Source organism: Alosa alosa, chromosome 18, assembly GCF_017589495.1.
Source record: "Alosa alosa isolate M-15738 ecotype Scorff River chromosome 18, AALO_Geno_1.1, whole genome shotgun sequence".
Taxonomy (NCBI): Eukaryota; Metazoa; Chordata; class Actinopteri; order Clupeiformes; family Clupeidae; genus Alosa; species Alosa alosa.
The window spans coordinates 17,130,396-17,154,979 of record NC_063206.1 but is presented as its reverse complement, the minus strand read 5'-3'; the positions used below and the strand labels follow the sequence as shown (position 1 = coordinate 17,154,979).

The window sequence follows — 24,584 nt, the reverse complement described above, 5'->3', positions numbered from 1 at the left end:
CAGTGCTTTTCTCTGGACTCACTCTTTTCATGTGCTTTGTCTCCTCTATTGGCTCCCATCTTCTCTTACTCTGCCACTGTAAGGTAACATAAGCTGGTCCTCACTGCTCCTGATACACAGGCGTCCTGGCCGATCCGTGTCACGACAGCCTCCCTGCCTGCAGAAGGCCCCTGGGGGCCCATGATCCAGTTAGGCTGAGTTATGGTGGCGATTCAAACGAGCCTTATTGGATTTGTGGCATTAGGGCGGCGCGGGGGCCGCTATTAAGATGTCTTGGATCCCATTAGGGGCTGGGCTGTGGCAGGCGAGATAAGAGGGGAACATCTGCCCAGCGAGGAGCACTCACGCTGGGACAGGTGGCGCAGATTGCCCCTCTAACGACCAGCAGAGGTGGCACTGGCTTCTCTCCACGCACTGACACGTGTAATTAGCAAACAGGGCTGTGTGCATTGGAGATAGGGAGGTGTGTGCATGCATCATGTGTGTGTGTGTGTGTGTGTGTGTGTGTGTGTGTGTGTGTGTGTGTCTGTGTGTGTGTCTGTATGTGTGTGTGTCTGTATGTGTGTGTGTCTGTATGTGTGTGTGTATGTGTGAATGGCTGTTTGCGGATGCGTGTGGGCAGATGTCAGAAGGTGTTATTCTGGACCAATTGCGCAGCTTAAAAGCATGTTTGATGTGGATGTGTCTGTGTGTGTATGGGTCTGTGTGTATAATTGGGTGTTTGTGTCTGTGATGGGGCTGTGAAGTCAACATGGGAAGTCCTGTATGACGTCTGTGTGTTATCTGCTTACTGTATGTGTCTATCAGTCATATGTGTGAGACTTAGTGGGAACTAATATGTCTAGACACGATTTTGACACACACACTTACACACACACACACACACACACACACACACACACACACACACACACACACACACACACACACACACACACACACACACACACACACACACACACACACACACACACACACACACAAACACACATACACACACACACGCACACAAGCACTGTCACACACGCACACAAGCACTGTCACACACTTGAGGGTCTCTTTAGAGAATACTCGGACTCTCTGTCTGACTCCCTTTTTCCTGGTGGCCAGCTCAGACGGCCGTGTCTCCATGGCAACGTGACCGGCCTGCTGAGCTGCACATGCAGCGGGTCGGGTCGAGTCCGGCTCGGGACAAACCCTCTGACCCCGGGCCCACAGCTTTCCCACGCCATCACTGGACCCACTCCAGAGACAGAGAGAAACAGAAAGAGTGAGGGAGAGAAGAAGATGGGCTGAGCCAGTTAGATGTCCACTCTCCGCAAACAACCACCATCGGATTATTCACATCTGCCAGCTTTCCTCTCGTTTGCTGTTTTCCCCTATTTTCTCTCACTCTCTCTCTCTCTCTCTCTGCATTTTCTTTCCCTCCCTCTTTCATACACTCTATCTCCTCACCTCATTTAAACTCGAATTTGGAAGAAGCTTTATTGGCATGACAAAAACATTGTGCAAAATGACTAAGACTGAGGAAAGAAAGAATATACAGAATATATAATCCCACTCTTTCTGTCTCCTGTTTCCTCTGTTATAGTGTGCACTAAGGGACAGGCTGTGAGTGGCCAGTATCGTATGCTGGCCAAACATGGAGGTTATGTGTGGGTGGAGACCCAGGGCACGGTCATCTACAACAGCCGCAACTCTCAGCCACAGTGCATCGTCTGCGTCAACTACGTCCTCAGGTTTGCTACACACCTATGATATACAACAACACCTGCACTCTGCTTCTAACTAACCCCAGTCATGGAAGGAAGGAAAGAAATGAAAGAAAAAAAAGAGAAAGAAAGGAAAGAAGAACAATGCACCTGCCTACTGTAATATAGACACCACCAGTGCTTAACATTCTCAAGCACTGAGCCATAATTCACCTGCAGGTCAGGCTATTTGGAATTAGGAATATTTGTGATAACTTCAGGCAAAGAAACGTTTCTTGCTTTAAGCCCCCACCTTGACTATCTCCCCTCTGTCTGTCTGCTGCAGTGAAATTGAGGAGAAGGCCATGGTGTTCTCTATGGATCAGACAGAGTCTCTGTTCAAGACCCACCACATGAGCAGCTTCTTCAGCCAGACGGGGCCAGTGGCGGCCGAGTCCGGCGATGCCCTCTTCACCAAGCTCAAGCAGGAGCCCGAGGACCTCACCCAGCTGGCGCCGACCCCCGGAGACACCATCATCAGCCTGGACTTCGGTGAGTGAGTGGGTGGACACTGTACAGACCACGTGTCCGGCCCCAGGACACTTCTGAGAGACACCAAATCAGTTAAATCACGCAGGCAAGATGACACCACCATCAGCTTGGACTTAAGTGTAGGGGTGGAGGTGTCAGTGTGCGGGCAAAGGAAAGCCCAAATGTGAAGGAGAATTACATTAGGCACAAACTCCTTGATGCTCAAAGGTAAAATTACATTTGCTCTTCAGCTTAGAGAGAACTTGTCTCTGACATATCATTACTAAGAAAATCAGAGCAGATTTTTTTTTTTGTCTGTGAGAGAAACATAACATAAGTTTAGGCGACTGGAAATTGAAGAAAAACAGCCAGACATTTTGTGGTATTATCCCCACTATGATCTTTTTTTAAACTCTTGTACATTTCTTTGAAAGCCATTCTTTGTTTTGTTGTTTTGGACTGCGTTCAAAGTTAAAAGTTAAAGCTAGACTCTTTGTAAACTTCCTGTCATATTGTGTCATGACGTCATATGGAATTCGTCTGATTCTGAATGATAACCTTCAAAATGGCTGCTTTTGTGAAATGCCTGAAGTGATAGTCTTTTGTTAACAGTCATTCTCCGAAACACAAACACACACACACACACACACACACACACACACACACACACACACACACAAAGAGGCAAATAGAGACAACACACACAAACCAAGCCTATCCCTAATTAATAAATTATATGATTCTTAGATTCTTTACTTGTTATGTATTATGATCTAACCTATCTTATTTTCTGTGTTGGGCTTCAGGTCACCCTCAGTTTGAGGAGCGTCCACTGTTCAGTAAGATGTCCCCCATGCCCCGTCCTGCTGGGCACTCCTTCCTCAGTGACAGTGTCAAGCCTGGTACCCCTGAGGTGCCCACTGTCACCCCAACCTTCTGTGTGTCACAGGCACCCCCACCTGGCAGTGCCACCCCCAGCCTAAGCAGCTGCTCCACAGTGAGTTTGTGTGTGTGTATGTGGGGGGGGGGTGGGTGCATGGGTGCAAGGGCGTCATTCAGCTAAGAGAGTACAGTACTCTATATGTGCCTTTCTGTTTGCAAGGATAAGCAAATGTCACTGTCTTGCATGTGTGTGTGTGTGTGTGTGTATGAATATAATCACATGTACTATCCTCTAACATTGCAGCCAAGCAGCCCAGGTGATTGCTACGCTACCGTGGACAGCGATCTGACAAGCTCCCAGATAGATCTCACAGAGAAGATGTATGCTCTGGACACCCAGGAGACAAACGCCACTGGCACTACAGAGGTGAACACACACACACACACACACACACACACACACACACACACACACACACAGATATATATATACACACACACACACACACACACACATACACATCACAACAGCATGAATTCCTACATGATCCATTTCTTTGACTTTCTATGTACCAAACTCTCTTTCTCTGTCTCTGCCTCTCTCTCTTAGTCTGATTTGAGTGATCTTGACCTGGAGACCCTGGCTCCCTACATCCCCATGGATGGGGAGGACTTCCAGCTGCACCCCATTTGCCCTGAAGAGTCCCCCGCCAGCGAGACCACAGGCCTGGGCACCACCCATCACAGCTTTAGCAATATCGCCAGCCTCTTCCAGCCCCTCTCCTCCGGCCTGCCCGCCCACTACCAGCCCACCATGGGCACCACGGGGGCAGACAAGCGGGCACCCGGCGCGGACCCCTGGCCCAACATGGCCTGTGGAGGGCCCCCTGCCCTTCCACCTTACCACGCCCCAGCCAGCACCCCTCTGTCCTCTATGGGTGGCCGTCAGAACCTGCAGTGGCCCCCTGACCCCCCGTTACACTACCAGCGGCAAGTGGCCAAACCAGGCATGTCATCCACTCAGCACTTGCACCAGATGATGCCAACCAATCAGATGCCCATGTACAAGCAAAGGTATGAAAACATACATACTAACATTTTCAGACTGCAGTTTAATTATTCCATCCATCAACCAATCAATCAATCAATCAATCAATCAATCAGGCATTCATATACAAGTGGCATTATTCAAATGTTTGACATACATATCTGAGAGTCAGCAGTGAAGAATAAAGAATGTTTCAAGCAATAAGAGTCCTTCCTATGAGTTATTTAAAGAGCATATGAGGAAGGAGCCTCTAGACCACCTCAGTGTCTCTTTCCTCCCCACCTCTCAGCTAGTCCTGACTCCTGACCCTGACCCACTTGTTTTAACTCACAGACCAAGGACCACTTCCCAGAGTAGAACAGAAAAGCAGGGCTCCTTGAGAACCGCTATTTACATGTCTGTCTATGGTTAACTGGCCCTCATGCTGTGGTGTTATGGTAGTCAGCAGCGCTTCTGTGTTTCTGCGGGCAGGTCCATGGAGAATTTTGTCCAAGCCCAGAGGGACATGAGCCCGGCTCGTTTGGCTCTGGCCAACAGCATCAAGCGTTCCTTCACTCAGATGGCAACGGTGAGATCATGAATGAGCAACCTCAAAACCCTGTCAATAATATGCAAAAACACATTTCTGGTGCTGTTTCGTTGTGTTAACTTGTATGTATGTCGGTGTGTGTGTGTGTGTGTGTGTGTGTGTGTGTGTGTGTGTGTGATAGGAGGACATGCAGCAGAATAAACCCTCAGAGATGATGTGGAAGAAGATGAGGAGTGACAGCTGTGCCGTGATGGACAGGAAGTGTCTCAGCACCAGCGCCCTATCAGGTACGGTGGTTCAAAAGGGACATCACCTCACAGAAACCTTGTTTTCTTTCTCAGTACATCTTCAAATCCCTAAAACTCCCCATTTCTATTTCTCAGATAAAGGTATGGGCTTGTCAGATGGCTTTGGCCATCAACACAGAAAGACACAGTACCCCTGTAACCAAACATGCATGTCAAAGAAACCTTTCTCTGGACAGTGCTGCAACTACAGAGAGTACAGCGTATTGCCCTCATCCAAAAATGAGGGTGAGTCTCTATCACATTTTCCACATATTTGAAGGAAAAGTCTGCAAATGTATGAATGCATGTTTCACATAGTTCACATACAATGTTAACAGATTTTTTTTACACTGCATTGTGCATTAGTGTGTCTGCTCTGGATTATTGGATTAGGTAACAATTTACATTGTGGTGATTTTGGTCTGTGTGTGTGTGTGTCCATGCAGGGATGGTGAGTCGTCTCCTGGGCCCCTCCTTTGAGACCTTCTGCCTGCCTGAGCTCACGCGTTATGACTGCGAGGTGAACATTCCCCTGCAGGGCAAAATGCACCTGCTGCAGGGCAGCGAACTCCTGAGGGCTCTTGACCAGACCACCTAGACCACGAGACCTGGTCCCAGATCAGCCCCTCAACACCTCCCCACTTACACAACCCTTCCAGCGACTCGCTGAGGGCCTCTTATCAGACCACCAACACAGGCCACCTGTGTCCCAAAACCTGGTCCCAGATCAGTCCCTTGTCCCCTTTCTCACTACAATCCTCACCACCCCACCCCTACTGATCTCCCAAAACCCCACTGAGAAAATGAAAAGATATCTGGAAACTTCTGTAAGGAGTGATATATACTCAGAACAGCAACCCTAGAAGCTTGGTCAGCGAGTGTATGTTTTTAGATAGTCTATTATGATGAGGTATGACAGTGTATGATGTCAGAGAGGTTTGATTTCCACAATGTGCTTTCCAGGATCCAGCTCCTCTTCAAATCACTATGAGGTGGTTGCTCAAAATGTAGCATTTTGAAATCTGTGGGTTCGAGTAGAGACGAGCGAATGCAGGCGTGTGTGTGTGTGTGTGTGTGTGTGTGTGTGTGTGTGTGTGTGTCAGACAGGTTCTTAGACAGGCACAGAATGCAGTCTGCCACTATTGTGCCTTCAGTCAAAGTAAGTTTTGTGCAGAGAAGCCCTTATTTTGATAGAAATTGCCAGCAGACAAAACAATGTGTTTAATAAAGATATGTAATTCTTACCCATGCTAAAATGATAGCACAACACAGGTGCCCCTAAAATAAACCAATATGTTCCTCACAGGCCATGGAACCTGATGAAGCATTGATTTTTTTTAACACTGCCAGTCTAAGAATATTTAGTTAAATACAAGCATGAAGTTATCGGCGCAAAATAGAGGTGACTTCTCTTGCAACCACGGCTACTGGCAATCTTACCCACAGACGCCCACCTCATCCCATTTTATTATTCACAGAAAAGTCGCTTAGAGATTTATTTTTACTATCCTCATCTTTTAAGTTATATACCTGCATTATTTTTTAGTTACAAGGATTCATTGCATATTCATTTTTTTTTGTCAGTGTCCGAAATCTATTTACCGAACTTTTATCTTTGTGTTTAGAGTGTTGGATTCTATTATTGTCATCGTGGTCCTCTGTCTGTCATTCTACTTGGTTACAACAAGCTTGATCCGGGGGGAGACCCCCATGTTGCCTTCACATGTTTGGCATGTTTTTAGGAACTATCACAAGTAGCCATTTCCTCCCTTTAATCTTCCTTCATTATTTTTCTCATTTTCACTGTCTGTCTTTTCCTCACATCTCATCAATGCTCTGTTGTGGTGACCACTTTATCTTTACATATATATGAATAAATATTTTAGAGCTGTATCCGTATATTTGTTTAAAGTGGATTGGAGATGTCCAGTACTGTGTCTAAAAATACTATTTTATTGCTTGTAGGCTTCGGTACTCTTGTCTTCTCTATGCAGTAGATACAAATCGGAGTACTGTCTGGTTTCAACGGAAAGTAGCACTGTTGATTTTTTCCTGTGGTTTGAGATATGCAAAAGCCTTACCGTATTTTCTCTTTTTTTGGCAGGCCAGTACTGTTCCTTCTATCATGTTCTTTTGATTTTGTTGTTGTTGTTGTTAATCAAAAAGCAGTAAATAAAAATATATATATATATTCAGTAATAATAAGAAAAAGTTCCACTCTTGACACATGTAGCAGAATTCTGAATTTTTTGAAAGGCAAAAATTGTTAAGACTGCATTTAAATAAAACAGATGGACACATCTGATGATGACAATACTTTTGTAGATGAGTTGAGGTGTTTGCTTTGGTGCAGCAGCCGAGTTGTGTATTACTGGGATCCACCCACATTAACACTGTATCTATCTATTTGTTTGTTTGTTTGTTTGTTTTCTTTTTAAGGGAGGGGGCTGAGGTTGTCTTTAAGGTTGAACTGTGAGTTTCACTAATGCCTTAAAACATGCCCAAATTTTGCCAGAAGTGCTTAAAGATGACGATTAGACTAACCCCTCAGAGCCACAGACTGGTATCTGCTTTGTTGAGTCGTGTTTTAGAGTTAGATTCACTATCCCATGGTACCCAAATCCTGTCTTATTTATATCCATAAGCTCACCATTTGCCAAATATGAAATACATCCCTTGGTGGTAGTCTGATAACATCCTCATAGCTGTTCATTGTTATTAGCCATGGAAATATAGTATAATAATTAATGATGATATACTAGTCTGAGTTTAGATTGTAGACAACACTGGTGAAAAGGTGAAATGAGAAGATATATTCTAGAATTCTAGAAGTTGTCTAAGTATTTTAAAGGTTTTGCAGGTGCGGAGCTAGCATACTCTGCAGTCATGCATAGCCACTGCGTTGACTGTGAATGTGTTTATGTCAGATTGGACTAGGTTGTTGGAAAATTGGATAATGTCATGGATGTCACTGAGGATTATTCAGTAACCAAGGTAAACTGGCAAGCAGAGGCAGTGTTCTATATTACAGCCAGGGGGTCTGTTCCTCTCAAGCCAAATCTTAACATGCATTTGATTATTACCCTCCGCTGAATCCAAACATTCAGATGTCACTGCGATATTAAGCTCAATGATTGCTTTGGCAACATGAGTAATTGCCACTCCAAAAACAATAAAATGAAGCCTTAGTTAGCATCTTACAATGCTGATGGAGAGCAGAATGTCTCTATGGTATGTTGGCAATTGAGCTAGTCCTCTTGCCTTCAAACATAGGGCTATGAGAGGAAGGTAGAGACCTTTTGAGCGGTGAGGAAGGGAGGTGAAGTCTGCTCAGCCTACCCACTGATGCAGCAACCTCATATCTCACAGCATTAACAGTCTCTTCCTCTCTCTATATATCAATATATTTTGCAAACACCCCCAGTCCTTCTCTCTGTTATCAATACACAAATATGCATTCTTGTGCAACCTAAAAAAAAATCTTAATTTATGGGAAAAATATCGCTGGAACAGCCTCAATCCAAAGACAGAGAAAAGACAAAATGTTCTCTTTGTTTTCCTCGAGCCAAAGCGAACGGAATCTTGAGCATTTCCCCAAGTGATGTGGAGCCTAGATTAAAAATATTGCCCGGATAATGCAAGAGGATGTGCAATTTGATGTTGTTTATTTATGTTTTCTGCTAAGTGGATGAGGCAGGGCGCATGAGTGTCTGTCAAGGGGAATGAGAAATTGGTGTCCCATCAGACTTCTGTACACAGATAGCAAGATGTTTTACTCAAATATAAATATACTGAGTCCCAAGTAGTCCACAAGCAGAATAAACTTATGGGGACACATATTTGACCTGGAGTGTCCCCATTAGGTTAGTTTGTCAGGAGTTTTATCATGAACCAGGAGCTCAAAGAGTATAGTTCTCTAATGTTTACTTGAATTACCAGTGATTAAAGCCAAAGTAAAGTTGCCCACACTTCAATTCTATTTATTTGTTACCTTAGATATCTCAGTATTGGCTTGGTTGCACTAAAGAGTTAATAGTTAATAAAATAAAACTGTACACCTGTAAGTGAGGAGAGACATGGTCAAGTCAAGATGCATCAACTGCCCACAGAAAGACCTATCACCAGTCTTAGCTGTAGCCTCTGTGTTCTCTGAGGGGTGTTAAAACGTCATGTGCAGTTAACCATAAATGTGATGAAAGCTGTGTCAACCGTATTCTTGGCATATACATGTTGCTCACACTCAACATTAAGGGCATTGCTTGTCCAAAACTGAGAAATCTACCATTGTGTGCTTAACTTTATGTCAGTAGTCATTACTGTCAGGTTTTGTTTTATGAGATCAACAGAAACTGCTTTTTGACTCATGCATGGTTCTACTGGAGTAAAGATGAGCTGATGATGGCGGAGTTTCCATTTGTGGACGATGTGTCCATTTAAAGACAATTACAGTGATGTTTTTTGTTTGTTTTCTAGACATAATAAAGGGGTTGTTTTCATGGGACTATGTCTGCTTTCACCCTGTTTAATTTTTGTTTTGGATGTCTTATAGTTACATTAGCTGAAACCATGACTATTTTAATATGCTAAATTCATATTTACTATATTATTATTATTATTATTATTATTATTATTATTATTATTATTATTATATTTCTTGTTATTGTTATTACTGTATGGGAAATTTTGCCCCAGTAAGAAGTTGTATTTCTGCACTGATATGTTATTAAAGCATATTGATCTCACTTTTCATGTGGGGTGAGTTTTATTGTGTTTTCTCTCTCTCTCTCACTCTCTCTCTCTCTCTCTCTCTCTCTCTCTCTCTTTCTCCTTCTCAAACACACAAACACATATGGCAGTATGTCATAAGACGGCCATTTTAAGGATGTACATATTTATACATAGTATAAATCAAGATGCCTTTAAGAACTCCTCAGTCATAGTTCACATCTAAGTGCATTGTGTTTGTGTCAGTGAAATTGCTGTTTTCTTCCTATTTTTCACATTCGATCATTTTAAGAGAGTAAGACTCCAGTCACTGACTCCCTCTGGACTACCAGGAACTGTGAGGGGTCAATCCAGCTCCCATTCCTTCCTCAGGAAGAGCCCTGTCATACTCCTCTGTGCAAAAACGAGATCAGTAGCTATCCACTAAGGCATGAGAGTGAACCGCCTGAACCCATGTGAGCCAGCTCCCACACACAAGCAGAAAGACAAGCTCTTCTCACGCACGCACACTCACACACACACACACACACACACACACACACACACACACACACACACACACACACACACTCACACTCACACACACACACACACACACACACACACACACACACACACACACACACACTCACACACACACACACTCACACACACACTCACACACACACACACACACACACAAACACACACACACACACACAAACACACACTCACAGATGCTTGAGCAGTAGGTGCTATGCCATCAGTCTTTTGCATATCTAATGGAAACATTAAGTGGAGCGTAGAAATCCATACATGCACATCCATATGTTCTGATGTTGTCTTGCATACACACACTGTTCCCTACACCCCGTCACTCACACACACGTCAGTACACACACACACACACACACACACACACACACACACACACACACACACACACAAACACACACAACCACAACAACACATAAGCTTGACTGCTGGTAACTATTTAAAGCAACTCTTAAATAGTTCTTGTGGACTTCTTGTTGCTGCCTCCTCACACTCCTACACTGTGTGGCCATTTTGTTCCCCAGTATTTCCCATTCCCCAAACAGGGGCCTAATGGGCACCCCAGGCCCAGGAACCTGGCCTGACAAGGAGGGGAAATCCAAAAAGAGCCTCCTCATCACTTTATGCCATGACATACTTAATGGAAAAAAAACATTCCAGAAGTGTTTTTTTTTTGGTCTCCTATTAGTCAAGCCTTGTCACGCACACACATATTAATACATACACACACACACACACACACACACACACAAAACATGTAGCTATGCAAAGCATCACACAAATGTCAAATGATAGCCTGCAGTGTGTATATAAAAGTAAGGAATGTATATCAGTCAGGCCTCTGTCTCAACACTCACTCTTCAGGTGCTCTATATGACGTGAATGCTTTCACCAATTAATTAGTCTCGTAAATCCTTCATCAGACATGTCACAGCACAGTTGGAATATCATGCACACCAGGCAACACTGGTTTTAGGCGGTATACATGTTGATGGCAGGTAGGCAAGGACAATTTAGTCTTGGCCATGTTGTATCTGTACCCTTTCACATCACAGCTTGTTCAGAGGTTGAAGAAAGTTATGTCCTCAACTGACCTGCAGTTTTGAAAGAATAATGTCAGTCTTTTCATCCCTCTTTCTCTCTCTGGCATTTACCTGTACACACACACACACAAACACACACATACACAAATGCTCGATAGTGTTTTAAGCCCCTCTCGACTTCAAGGCAGTGCTGTGACCGTCGACTTTAAGGCACCTAACCCTAACCTTAACCCTAACCCTAACCCTTGCTTTCCCAAGTGCCTTCCATACAGACGTGCAAGCGATCATTTCTGTGTCACCCCATAATGCTTTGAGTCCCTTTCTTAATGCAATTGGCACTTAACCTAACTAAACCGCCCCCCATTGTTGTCCTCCTTATTTCTTATGTTAGCGTGACATACTTCCTCCCCTCTTCCCGACACACACATATACTCACACACACACACACACACACACACACACACACACACACACACACACACACACACACACACACACACCTAAGGTTGAGGATAAAGCCTTTGATTTTTTTTTTAAATTGCAATTACTTTTTTTCATGGAATTAATACGGAGTGTAAAACATCTTAATTTATTTATTTGTGTGTTTGATTTAGATCAGTTTTTATATCCATATGTGTACTTTGTCCAATTCCTTTTGTGCTGTCAAATACATGCGAGGAATTGGATGAATTTTGTGCTGGTGAGATTCAAGTCTTCCACAAGCATCAAATAATTAAATAATTACATTTCAGCTTGCTTCAGGCCTTTATTTGATGATGTTTCAAGTTTTGGTAAACAAACAAAATGCTGTTGCTCTTACTTTGTTTGTGCCTGCTGGTAGTAAGTGTATTCTGCTGCTCCTCTTATATATTACAGACAGTTTTAAATGTAATTTCCTGAAATTTTTTCCATAGGATGTGTAAACAAAATAGTTGTTTATGTAACAGTCTTCATAACATTCTAACCCAGTTCAGCAAATACAACTTTATTTTTACTTTATTTTGATACACACACACACACACACACACACACACACACACACATACACACACATACACACACACATTTAAAACAACGTGTGTATATTTGTAATCATTTTGTTCAACACTCAAAACACAGTTTTCATATCAGAGAAACGTTATCATGATTGTTAAGGTGCATCTTAGCAGGTAAAGCGTTTCATTTAGTTTCTTTGCTGCGGGCTGCAAGCACAATACAACCAGCATGACAAGGATTTCTCCCTCAACAGTGTGTTCCTTCAGGCTCTGTCCTGTCCTCAGCCCTGGATGAGAATACCATACCCAGGCACCGGCTTTCTGGGAGAGAGAAAGAGAGAGAGAGAGAGAGAGAGAGAGAGAGAGAGAGAGAGAAAGAGAGATATGAGTAAAAGCCTCTGCCTGGTGCCTTCTCTGTTTATTCTGCAGTCAAACACACCCGTCACCAAAATAAAGACAAACAGTGTGGGAAATTACTGTTGATTAAAAAAAAGCAAAACAGTTTTACAGAAGCAGGAGCTTCGCTGCCTATCCATTACCTCTTCCTCCTCCTTCTCCTCTTCCTCTGTGAGACGGGCCCTAGGGACTGTTTACCCAGAATGCCACTGTCTGAGGAGCCTCCGCAGACTCAGACACACACCAGCCTAAACAAGACCCCACACACAACTAATCCTGTTTTCCCCCAATTAGTGCATATTTTTAACTGTATGGGGATGCAAATAGCATACTTTTGTGTCTTATTGTTTGTGTGTCTAAAAATGTGTGTATATGTGTGTGTGTGTTTGTGTGTGTTTATATTATCAATAAGAGATGTGGTTCACACAATGATAAATGAAAGTATTAAATATTACAGTAAAATAAAGTATTAAATCACATACTGCATGCTTATATATACACTTTATTTTGGGGTGGGGGTGGGAGGAATACATTGTATTAGCTGTATGATATGGTGACATTATCCTGGCATAAGAAGGTCTACAGTAAATGTTGTCTTTCAGCATCAGTTCTTCCTGGGGCCATGCAGTCCCCTAAAGGATAAGTCTCTCTCTCTCTCTCTCTCTCTCTCTCTCTCTCTCTTCCTTTTTTGCTCTCAAGCTACAAAGACTTCTCTTTATTATTTTAACTTTTCCCCCTTTGGTGGTTTAAGGTTGGCTCAAAGATTGGGCTCTCCTTTAATGAATGTCAGAAAAAAAACAGAAAGAAAAGAAAACAAAGGAAAACAAAGGTAGTCTAGAAGTGGTAGAAAAAAAGGACAGGAGGAACTGGTGATTCTAAGCCACTGGCGACTTCCTCAGTAGCCCAACGGTAGTTAGCAGCTAAATCAAACAATCTGTGTTGCTGCAGACCTTTCTAAAAGCCGGACAAAGGATGTGTCTCGTTAAGCAACTGTACACACCCGTACGCACATTCAAACAACTTTTTTCGTATTGTAGCTTAAAGTATTTGCGAAAGCACATAAGCTCAAAAGCACAAAAGCAGGACGCCTATTCTATTATATGTTCCCAACACCACAGCCACTCTCCATCCCCACCAACAAGCTCATACACTTACACTCCCCACATACACATTCACACACAACCAGCACACCTTGTAAACACATTTTATACACAAACTTCATCACATGTACTTAAACGAGCACATGACCATTTAGTATCAAGGAATACAAACACACCGTTTAACAGTTTAACAGCTAGAACAGAAGGCTTCTGAGCACCCTTTGCCACTGGTTGTACTCCACGACCTCTTCTCTTTAGACACTGATGTCTGGGCATTGGCTGAACTAGTGTGCCATTTGCTTCACTTAATTGGTTCATTACCCATTTTGTTCTCGGGCCAGGCTGAAAGCTTTCAACTTTCAGCTTTCTCTTGATGATTACGATGATAATGATGATCAATTTAAAAATACCCCCCACCCCACCCCGCCCCCTTATATTTCCGCAAGTCAGAATAATAAGTCAAATCACATCAAATTGCCTTCATTATTGGAAGTACTGGCTTTACAAGTCCTAGAATAGTGCATCAACTCAGTTCACTAGGGGACGATGTAAAAGCAGACCAATCAAAATGAAGTACACACATCATGGGTGATTGCTTTAATAGACCCCATACAAGACAGGCTCAGTGATGTCTGGACAGTCTGCTCTCTTTCGGTCTGTCTGTCTCTCACAGTTTGACGGCCCAAAGAGTTTTCTCACTGCTTAAACAAAAAAGGAAATTTCTGGCCTTCACACTGTCTGATTCATGTCCATCACTTTGGGAGTTTAGGAGAAAAAGAGAGAGAAAGAGAGAGAAAGAGAGAGAGAGAGAGAGAGAGAGAGAGAGAGAAAGAGAGAAAGAAAGAAAGAGACAGAGAAGTGTGTGTGTGTGTGTGTGTGTGTGTGTGTGTGTGTGTGTGTGTGTGTGTGTGTGAGATAGAGAGAGAGAGTTCAGGAAAGGTCTATTTCAAGACAATAGAACCAGCTTTAACCCTCTGCTCCTCTGTGGCCATCTGTTTTATTCATAATACAACACAGATCATTTACCTAAGGAAATGTAGCCTAGTCTCATCTCATAGCCTAAATACTGTATCAGAGATGCACGCAAAAAGTCACAACTGAACTTGTCAAGTGGAGACAAGTCTCTGACATCGTCAATGCATGCCCAGGTGTTGCAGGGCAACCACATAACCAGTTCCATGTAATCCGATTGGATGATTAAAGTTCTCATAAAACTGATTGTTAAAGTTTTCAAGAAACTTGAGGTTGGTATGAGGGAGTGTACAGGTATTGTGTGTGTGTGTGCAACCTACAAATTACTCATCTTGCACTAGATGATACGTTTCTCATGAAACTGATTGTTAAAGTTATCAAGAAACTTGAGGTTGGTATGAGGGAGTGTATTGTGTGTGTGTGCAACCTACACATTACTCATCTTCCTGAATCTCAATATTCTGTTTACAACAACTCTGGGCAAAAACTTTAGCACCAGTCAGAGGCTGCATTCATTATTTTGTACTTTTATTGTCATCACATCACCAAAAGTAGGTTATTGGTTTTACCAAAAATATTTGGCAGTATTTTTAAACCACAAAAATACACACATATAAAGTATCTTGATACAAAACATGAAAGCCATTTTCTTCAACAAAATAAAATACAAATACCAACATACTAGTCTGGCTATCACCAGACCAAGCTCAATCTTTTAAGATTGAACATAGACCATATCTTGGAGGCAGCCGTGGCCTAATGGTTAGTGCTTCGGACTTGTAACCAGAGGGTTGCTGTTTCGAACCCCGACCAGAAGGCACGGCAGAAGTGCTCTTGAGCAAGGCACCTAACCACTGCTCCGTGAGCGCTGCTGTTGTTGCAGGCAGTTCACTGCGCCGGGATTAGTGTGTGCTTCACCTCACTGTGTGTTCACTGAGTGCTGAGTGTGTTCACTAATTCACGGATTGGGATAAAAGCAGAGATCAAATTTCCCTCACAGGATCAAAAGAGTATATATACTTAATACCTATACCTCTGAAGTTTACCTACAAAAACTCTTTGCCCAAATAAGGAGATCTGGTATCTTGAGATTTTTTTTCTATTGGACATTAACATGGGGTTTTTGAATTGTAGCACCTGTTAAACTGTCGCGGGGACAAAGAAATCGGAAATGCAGACGTTTTGCTCTACACAGTTTTGTCCTCTGCCTTCGAGTGGATACTGTGATCGTCAGTATGGGAAGACGGCACACTTTGATCTTTGCCCCAGAGCTTACTTACAAAGCAACTTGCCATAGGTAGTTAGCTTCAATTAACACCTAGATCTCCTTATATGGGCAAAGATGGCAGCTTTGTTTGCTTTTTGTAGGCAAACTTCAGAGGTCTATAGGTCTGGGGAGTCTGCTATGTTTTTTCTACTGCACAAGAGGCGTGATCAACTGGCATAGTTCAAATGACTCTGTACGCAATTGGATAGTCATTCACCAATCAGACCAATGATCGATGTGACGTTTGCAGAGCGAAGCAAAAACTCCTGGCAGGAAACTTGTCAACAAACGTGTTGGTGGTTTGTATCGTAAAAGGACAAATTTCCGCCCCTTTCGTTCAAAAATTCTAAAACAAAGATGTTTTTTAATACTTACAATAACATTTGATAAATGAACCTTACATTTTTCAGTAGTCATAGGTGTGTAGATTTGAACAAAATCTGGTTTGGTTCTTAACGGGTGCATTTACTGCCTTAAAAATCTGATTTTGTTTACCATGCTCGGAGTTTGGTGCTGGGCTGGTGGGTACCTTATTTCTGTGGCTCATCAAAGGTTAGACCGAGTATTCTCGTTGCAAAATCAAAATTCCACTGGAGCTCCAAGCGGATTTGCACACACAGCTTTACAACACTGTTTACAGCTCTTCGAGTCACTGTAAAGTGTCATTTTTGGTACATAGATAATTTAGATACACTTCTGGGGTGGGTGGTTGCGTTTCTTTAGGGATCCGCCATCTTGGTTTGTATAAACATGAATATTAAGTGACACATACACGTAAAAAGGGCGGAAATGACGTCCAGTCAATGGTATTTACACCCACTCGATCGATTTGTTTGAGCATCGTCGAGAGGTTACAGTAAAAGGAATTGGATTGACGGTCGTGAGAGAGACTTTGCCGTCGCTTCTCTATCGTCATCGTGTTAAACCCGCCAATAGCGCGCCAGGTGGATAAGCCAGTTTGTGATTGGTCCCTGCAAAATTGTAACGGAAGCAGGAGAGAAAGATACACAGATTTCCAGCCTGAGCTGCAGGGCGAAAAGATATCGCAGATTGGGCTGGGTTTACCCAGTCTACCAACATGCTATTTTTTATTTGAAATAATTATTTGAAATACATGTACCAGAAATACTGCCTATCCCTGGCTGTTGGCTGCAGAAACTCAAACTAGGTAGTACCAATTTTTTGTGTTTTGGTTTTGTGTTTATGTCAATTTTGATCCAATTTGACCACTTTGCTATGTTGCCCACCCAAAATGTCTACCAGACAACCCAAATGTAGTAGGCTAGAACCGGCCCTGGTGTCAGTCATATCCAATAAATCCGTTCTTCACATTATTCTCCATCAGGCCTGCAATATTTTGAGTGTTCAAATGCTTTCAGTGAACTGGTTAGGAAACCTTTAGTAAACCTTCTTGTTCTAGCTTTGCAGCCAGCTCCTTACCCAAATTTGAAATGACACACTAATTCCCCAAAGCCTTCGATTTCCTGTTTTGTTACTTGCATTGAACTTTAAATTAAATCCTTTTACAGATTTCTCAGCATCTCAGTCCTTTTGTGTGTGTGTGTGTGTGTGTGTGTGTGTGTGTGTGTGTGTGTGTGTGCGTGTGTCTGTGTGTTTGTGCATGTGTGTGTGTGTCTGTGTGTGTGTGTGTGTGTGTGTGTGTGTGTGTGTGTGTGTGTGTGTGTGTGTGTGTGTGTGCCTGTGTGTGTGTGTCTCTGTGTGTGTGTGTGTAGCCCATGTGCTGCCTGGCCTCTCTGGGGAGGTTTTGGAGCAGAGAACAACATGAGAGCCTCTTTCCTGGAAGTCCTAATGTTCTCGGCTGTTGAGCCTCATTTAAGCTGTTGTGTGGGATTCGGGGGCCCGTCATCAAGCGTGGTCATTACCGCTGACGTCACGGTGGCTCATCAGCGCTCTGACAGCTCTGTGTTGATGTGGTGGTCGCAAAACAAACCGGTTCATAGCAGCTTTTCTCAGTGAACCCAAGAGCCATTTCTTCTCTCTTTTCGCCACATTTCGCCACACTGCTCCGCAATGTAACCATTCACTTGTGGTGACAGACAAGATTACCATCTACCATCTAAAAGAGGGGGGTGGAGGGGCTTGCCAGTCTACAGAAAGGAGATGGAGTTGTATAGTATACTACTGTATACTTAACTTTGGCCTTGGTGCCCTGACATGTGGCCTTTGTGCCCCCTACCAAATATGCCCAACTGAAGGCCAAGGGGCCTTGCCCCCAGAATGGTGAAATTCCAAGCCTGAGTGAGACAATAGCTAAAGATTAGTGAGGGTTACAGGTTGCATGATCTATTTTTTACCAGATAATGTAGTGGTATTCTGAAAATGGTAAGGTTTTGAATAGAATGCAATAATTTGGTAACACTTTACACATGAATTATCATGAATTTATGCATGAATTAATTCATGATTTATGTATTACTTCATTCCTTAATATCTCATGAATCATCAGGAATTTTTTAGTTCATAGTCTGTCATTCGTGACCTCATACATGAACAGCACATCACCTAAATCATTAGCTATGGTGGGCACATTATTAAGCATGATCATGATTATTTTCCTGCCAAAATGCGGTCATCATGCTCAAATTCTGATTTGAACACAACTTTGCAGTTCTCTAAACACTGACAGACATGATGAACTCATGAGCAATTAACCTAATCATGATGATCATGCTTAAGAAATCATAAATCATATTGATGTAGCCATCGTACCTAATGTTTAGTTGATGTGTTGTTCATGCATGAGGTCATGAATGAGAGACTATGAACTCATGTCAATTCCTGATGATTCATAAGATATAAAGAAATGAAGTAATGCATAAATCATGAATTAATTCATGCATGAATTCAGGATAATTCATGTACCCTTACTCTAAAGTGTTACCAGCAGACATACACTTTACACACACACACACACACATTGGCAGACCCAGCCCTATCAGGGGGTGAGGGTAATCATAGCTCAAAAGTTTGCTTAATGTGGCTGAATTATAATAGCCATAGGTGTTTCCAAATGAAGAGACTTTTGGGAGCCAAAAGAGCCGAAGTATTGCTGAGCTGAGCCAAATGATCCAGCTCACTAAGAGCTGGAATTAATCACTACAACTCAGCCCATAATTTGTGGTTTTGTTTTTACTCTATTTTCTATCTACGTCATTTTATCCTGTTCCGTTCCTCGTTCCTCTCTGCTTTTAATTTCATTTAATCCTTTCTGCTCATTTTCAATTTCCACTTTGCTCATTTCTTCTCTCTCCCTCTCTTTCTCTCTCACTCACTTACTCTCTCTTTCTCTCTCTCTCTCTCTGTCTCTCTCCCTCCAACACACACACACACACACACACACACACACACACACACACACACACACACACACACACACACACACACACACACACACACACACACACACACACACACACACACAAATACAGCCCTGTCCTATTCATTGAGCTCACCTCCATTGTGTGCTGGTGCTGTGTGATGGTTATTTTTCTAGCAGGCAGGGCTTTTAAGTCCTGCCCACCTCAGCATGTTGCCCCATCACCCCGCTGCTGTGGCACCCAGAATGAGGACGGGTCTTGCCTCCCTTGACCCCCCACCCCCCCACCCCCATACCATCTCTACCCACATCGCAAAACCCATTCACTCATTTAGCAGTTAGCATTGCTGAACTATATTTGAAGAGTTCAGATGCAAAACCCTCTAAATCCGTCTGACCACATTTCTTTTAAATGAGCATTTAAAATCCGGTTCCTATAGGTTTTTGCATAGAAATCGATATTTCAGACCAGGAAGAGAGTGTTATTTGGTGTGTTTTGAAGTTAAATTATTTGATTAACGTATACTATGTGAGGAGAGCATTCACTCACCATCTTTATCTCATTTTTGACGTAGGTGGCATTTAGAGGCTTTTGCATTTTTTTCTCTGTGTGTGCTTTCTGAGTTCTGGGCCCATGACCTCCATGTTGTTACCACTTTGCTCAACCCACTGGACAACAAGCGTAACCTACAGTTCCTGAGGAGCCATGTGCCCGGGGCACTGTGTGGGCAGTTGGGCAGCGTTGGGCTTTTCTTTCGAGCACTGAATAGGAGGCTTGTACTCCTGACAGGGCACCACTCCTGCTCACTGGCTCTGGCCTTCTGTGTGAAAGCAAACAGAGCGACAGTAATGCCAGCGGGGGCTTCGGCCATGCCACGCCAGGACACAGGGGGAGTCCACATGATCTTGGACGTCAGGCTTGTGGTCCACTTGCAGGGCTACAAGTGGGCCGACCTCCTGGGCTGAACACCCTCACTGAATACTACAACCCATCACAGTCTCATGGAAGCTTCTGGAAGACCTTGAAGCATGTCAGTTCTGTGCAACTGTATGTCTAAACTGAAAACATGAGTTTATACAGTACTTGTAACAGGAAAAACTGGGCAGCAGTTTCAACCCTTCTCACAAGGTCCTAAGAAGGCACCATTTTATTCCCAGGCACAGGTACTCATGTACCTCCTGACATGCTCTGCTGCTAAGAGTAAATATTCAATATTAGTCCAATATGTAACCTAAGAATGGCCATTACTAATACATTTTGATGGTGCTTTGTTTTTATTTCACATTTTACATTTACATTCATTCAATCGCTGGTAAATGATTCCTGGTGTAGAGTGTGTACTAAAGTATGTTGTTTTGGCGGTCTTGTGGTAACTTGCTCTTCTAAACAGAAGCACAACAGAAGCAGATGTCCTGATAAAATGTCTTAAATCTCCATTTAAGACTTGCTTAAAATCTACAGTAGAGAAGACCTTGAAACCCAGTTCTTACTCAGTATCAGCAGGATTCAAAGTAGATCTGGCCTTTACCTAGCCCTAACCCATCCCAAGAGTTCTGTTAAGCATACAGCAGTGATTCACACAAATCTTTTAAGTAATCTTTTCACAAACTTGTTGCCAAAAGACAAATCCCCAATCAGTAAGCAAGAGAACTTAGAGGGACATACATTGCAACCTTTACCATTACCTGATTACCCAATAGTTGTGATTGGCTACAAGTTACATGTGTCCTAGACTGAATGAGCAAGCTGAACAACTCATACTCTTCATATATTCTCCTCTTGTGTCACGTGAATCTCTTTAATGCAATGCCTATATCTAATGTGTCAAATGCAAGTACACTAGAGTCTACCAAGACAACTAAGAGGTTTTAAACATGCAAGCAAAGAGAGAGAACTACTGGCTCTGGAGGGATTTCAGGCTCGTGACCACAGCTGTGGGGTCCTGCATTTTTGAAGAGGCATTATATAAGCCTGCCACCTCTGTAACTTGAGGTCTATTTCAATCGGAACATCTGGGGGCTACTTTATTTGGGACATGATTTGACCTTGAGGACTACAGACTTGGCCAGCAGACTAAATAACAAGAACATTAAACAGCAATACATATCAACAAACAGCACAACAAGAACAACAACAACAATAAAAATACAATACATAATTTCTCCTATTCCGAAATACTTAATGATACCTGCTCTCTTTGTTGTTCACTGCCCTTTAGAGAGCCTGGCTGAAGAGCCACTGACATGTGACACGTACTGTATACCTTCAGAGCCCCACTGACAGCATTAATAAATTATACTTCATCTCTAAGTTTATTTTTAGATCCTAAGCAGACTTACTCAAGTAGAACGGTTTGAATTGAGTGATCAGTTGAAATAACACAATTAACATCAAACAACATGACAAAGAAAAAAGAGAGGAAAGTGGCAGAAAAATAGAATTTCATCCTATTGCTTTCTCCTCAGAAAAATGGGAAGAATGAAAGAAATTGTTATTTTTCGGTTCCAGTATACAGTATCACAACAATCTTGCCACCATTCTTTGTCTTTCTCCTGAATGCCTCACATAAAAAAGATTAACAAAAATACAGACTGGCTAACTGTGTGTCCAGTATCCACTAATTGTTCTCAACACAAAGCCATTGCATAACCCCCACCGACCCACACACACACACACACACACACACACACACACACACTCTCTCTCTCTCTCTCTCTCTCTCTCTCTCTCTCTCTTTCTTTCTCTCTCTCTCTCTCTCTCTCTCTCTCACACACACACACACACACACACACACACACACACACACACACACACACACACACACACACACACACACACACACACACACAGTCCTCCCCACCTCAGGGTTTTGGCATGTATATCAGGAAGAGGCTAAATATAAACGTCGGATAGCAAGGGCTGGAGTCTTATTGATATAAAAACAGAGCCAAGAGGCCCAAGACCAAGGATATCTTACAAGGGCTGGCAGCAAATTAAAATAATGAGCCCAGGAGAATCAGACTTGCGTCGTCTATCATGCCGTGTGTGAGAGGAGAATGTGTTGCTCGACAGGTTTTCTTTCCTTTCTTTTCGAATGTCTTCTCTGATCTTATCTGTCCTCACTCTTTTTACTAGTCGGTTATGTAAGTATCTGTGCAGCGTGGATAAGAGTTCTGTGGTGTGTGTGTGTGCATACTGGTGTGTGTACCTATATGTGCGTATGCATGCATGAGCTTGTATTGGGGTCCAGATGGGGTATTCGGACTTCTACGTCTTGCCTCTAGTCAATTCTCAGTTACCCTCTGAAAACACACAACTTATCAGTTATCAGCTACCAGTTAGAAAAAATCTGTCCAATGGAATGTATGTTGTGTTTCGGAAAGGGGGAGGAGCCTTGTGTGTGTGTGTGTGTGTGTGTGTGTGTGTGTGTGTGTGTGTGTGTGTGTGTGTGTGTGTGTGTGTGTGTGTGTGTGTGTGCGAGAGAGAGAGAGCGAGTGAGTAAGAGGTGTGTAAATGGGCCATATTACTGTAAGAAAAAAGGTGCCAATAATGGAAAAAGACACTTTCATAAAATAACAAATTGTTGTTTGATAATTTGCACACTTTCCCTGATCATTTTGATCCATAATGCTTAAAATGTAATATTTTTGAACAAGTTATAGTTTAATTTTGACCTACATTTAACATTAGTAAATCACAAAAATATTGCATGATAATGGTAGGGTCCTGTATAATGTTAACATTATACAAACTTTATACCGTAGACGTTCAACATGTGGCCAGCCTGTTTTATCCATGAAGTAAATCTGAATTTCTTTAGAATCAGAAGCATTAAACACAATTTATAATATCAAATTCTAGGTCACAACAACATTCATGGAAAAAGACACAATAATATTCAATCCCCTCAGGACTTGAAGACATTATACATGGGGTTGAAGCATCCTGATCTTTGATGTTGTAGAGACATCTGGCATTCTTGTATGGAACCATTTATTGGAAGTAAGCCCCTTTTATGACTCAAGGTGACACAAATAATGCCTGAATCACAGAACAATGTCAATGTTTCAACAATGTTTGCTCTGAAGAAAGCTGCAGATGTCTGTGAATCACCATTCCTGAAGGAAAAGCAGTAGGTTACTGGTATAGTGGCTATATTACATAGGGGCAGCCATGGCCTACTGGTTAGCGCTTCGGACTTGTTACCAGAGGGTTGCCGGTTCAACCCCCGACCAGTAGGCACGGCTGAAATGCCCTTGAGCAAGGCACCTAACCCCTCACTGCTCCCCGAGCGCCGCTGTTGTTGCAGGCAGCTCACTGTGTGTTTTACTAATTCACGGATTGGGATAAATGCAGAGACCAAATTTCCCTCACGGGATCAAAAGAGTATATATACTTATATATTTAGTATTTAGTTGTCTCAATTCACTCAATTACCAACACTTAATTTTGGATATAAACAGCAAAGGGCAAATGAGAATTATAGTCCTGGTCTACAAGATTTGATAATATTTCAGATGCAGTATCAATTAAAAAAAACCCAGCCAAGTCCAATATGAAGAATAGGTCTAAACCACAAACAGACTTAGCAAAGACTGGCATGGCCAACAAAATCCAGTTATAAAGAAAACCAGTTACAAAGCAGCAAATATTACAGTAACTCCAACATACACAAACAAATCAGCATGTGCTACTGTGTTGGATGATCTGTTGCACCAATACCACCAATTCAAAATGTTCTCTGTTACTGTGACATGTTCGCCATCTAGTGTTGGTATGTTAGTGCTGTTTTTTATATTATCATTCAGTGTGAGGGTGGGACTCATAAATGTCATCCAATGTGTCTCAGAAGAGAAAGGGATTATTGCTAAACCTGCAACGGATGATGATATGTTGGAAAGACAGATAAAGTCTGTCACTGATTCTTTTTTCGCAGTCACAGTTATGTGCTATGAGGTGTCCTGCCATGATGTAATGGTTTAGTCATGTGACTCGACAGCAACTGTAATGTCAACATCTTTAAAATACACTCTCACTAGTAGACGGGTCACATGGCATTCAAACAAGACTATATTTTATATTTATTAAGAATCGCCCAACTCTGAGTATTTTCGATGACAGTAACATGGGTGCAAAACAGGTGCCTGTTGATAAGGCAAACTGTCAAACTGGCACGCGTTCACAAGTCCAAGGGCCCCGCCCCATTACAGCCAGCGGTGACAAGTGCAGCGTGACAAAGGGAAACA

The 24,584-nt window shown here is 42.6% G+C and overlaps 1 protein-coding gene across 1 annotated transcript in view; it reads left to right on the top strand.

Moving 5' to 3' along the window:
• epas1b (endothelial PAS domain protein 1b) overlaps positions 1-9,710 on the top strand; it is a 43,070-nt gene extending 33,360 nt beyond the window's left edge. Inside the window, exons 9-17 of the mRNA XM_048270523.1 lie at positions 1,592-1,739; positions 2,038-2,243; positions 3,029-3,219; positions 3,409-3,531; positions 3,715-4,178; positions 4,624-4,720; positions 4,863-4,968; positions 5,065-5,214; positions 5,415-9,710. Of these exons, the coding sequence (XP_048126480.1) occupies positions 1,592-1,739; positions 2,038-2,243; positions 3,029-3,219; positions 3,409-3,531; positions 3,715-4,178; positions 4,624-4,720; positions 4,863-4,968; positions 5,065-5,214; positions 5,415-5,566 (1,637 nt within the window). The 3' untranslated portion in view covers positions 5,567-9,710. The remainder of the gene's footprint in view (positions 1-1,591; positions 1,740-2,037; positions 2,244-3,028; positions 3,220-3,408; positions 3,532-3,714; positions 4,179-4,623; positions 4,721-4,862; positions 4,969-5,064; positions 5,215-5,414) is intronic.
• The last annotated feature ends 14,874 nt before the right edge of the window (positions 9,711-24,584 follow it).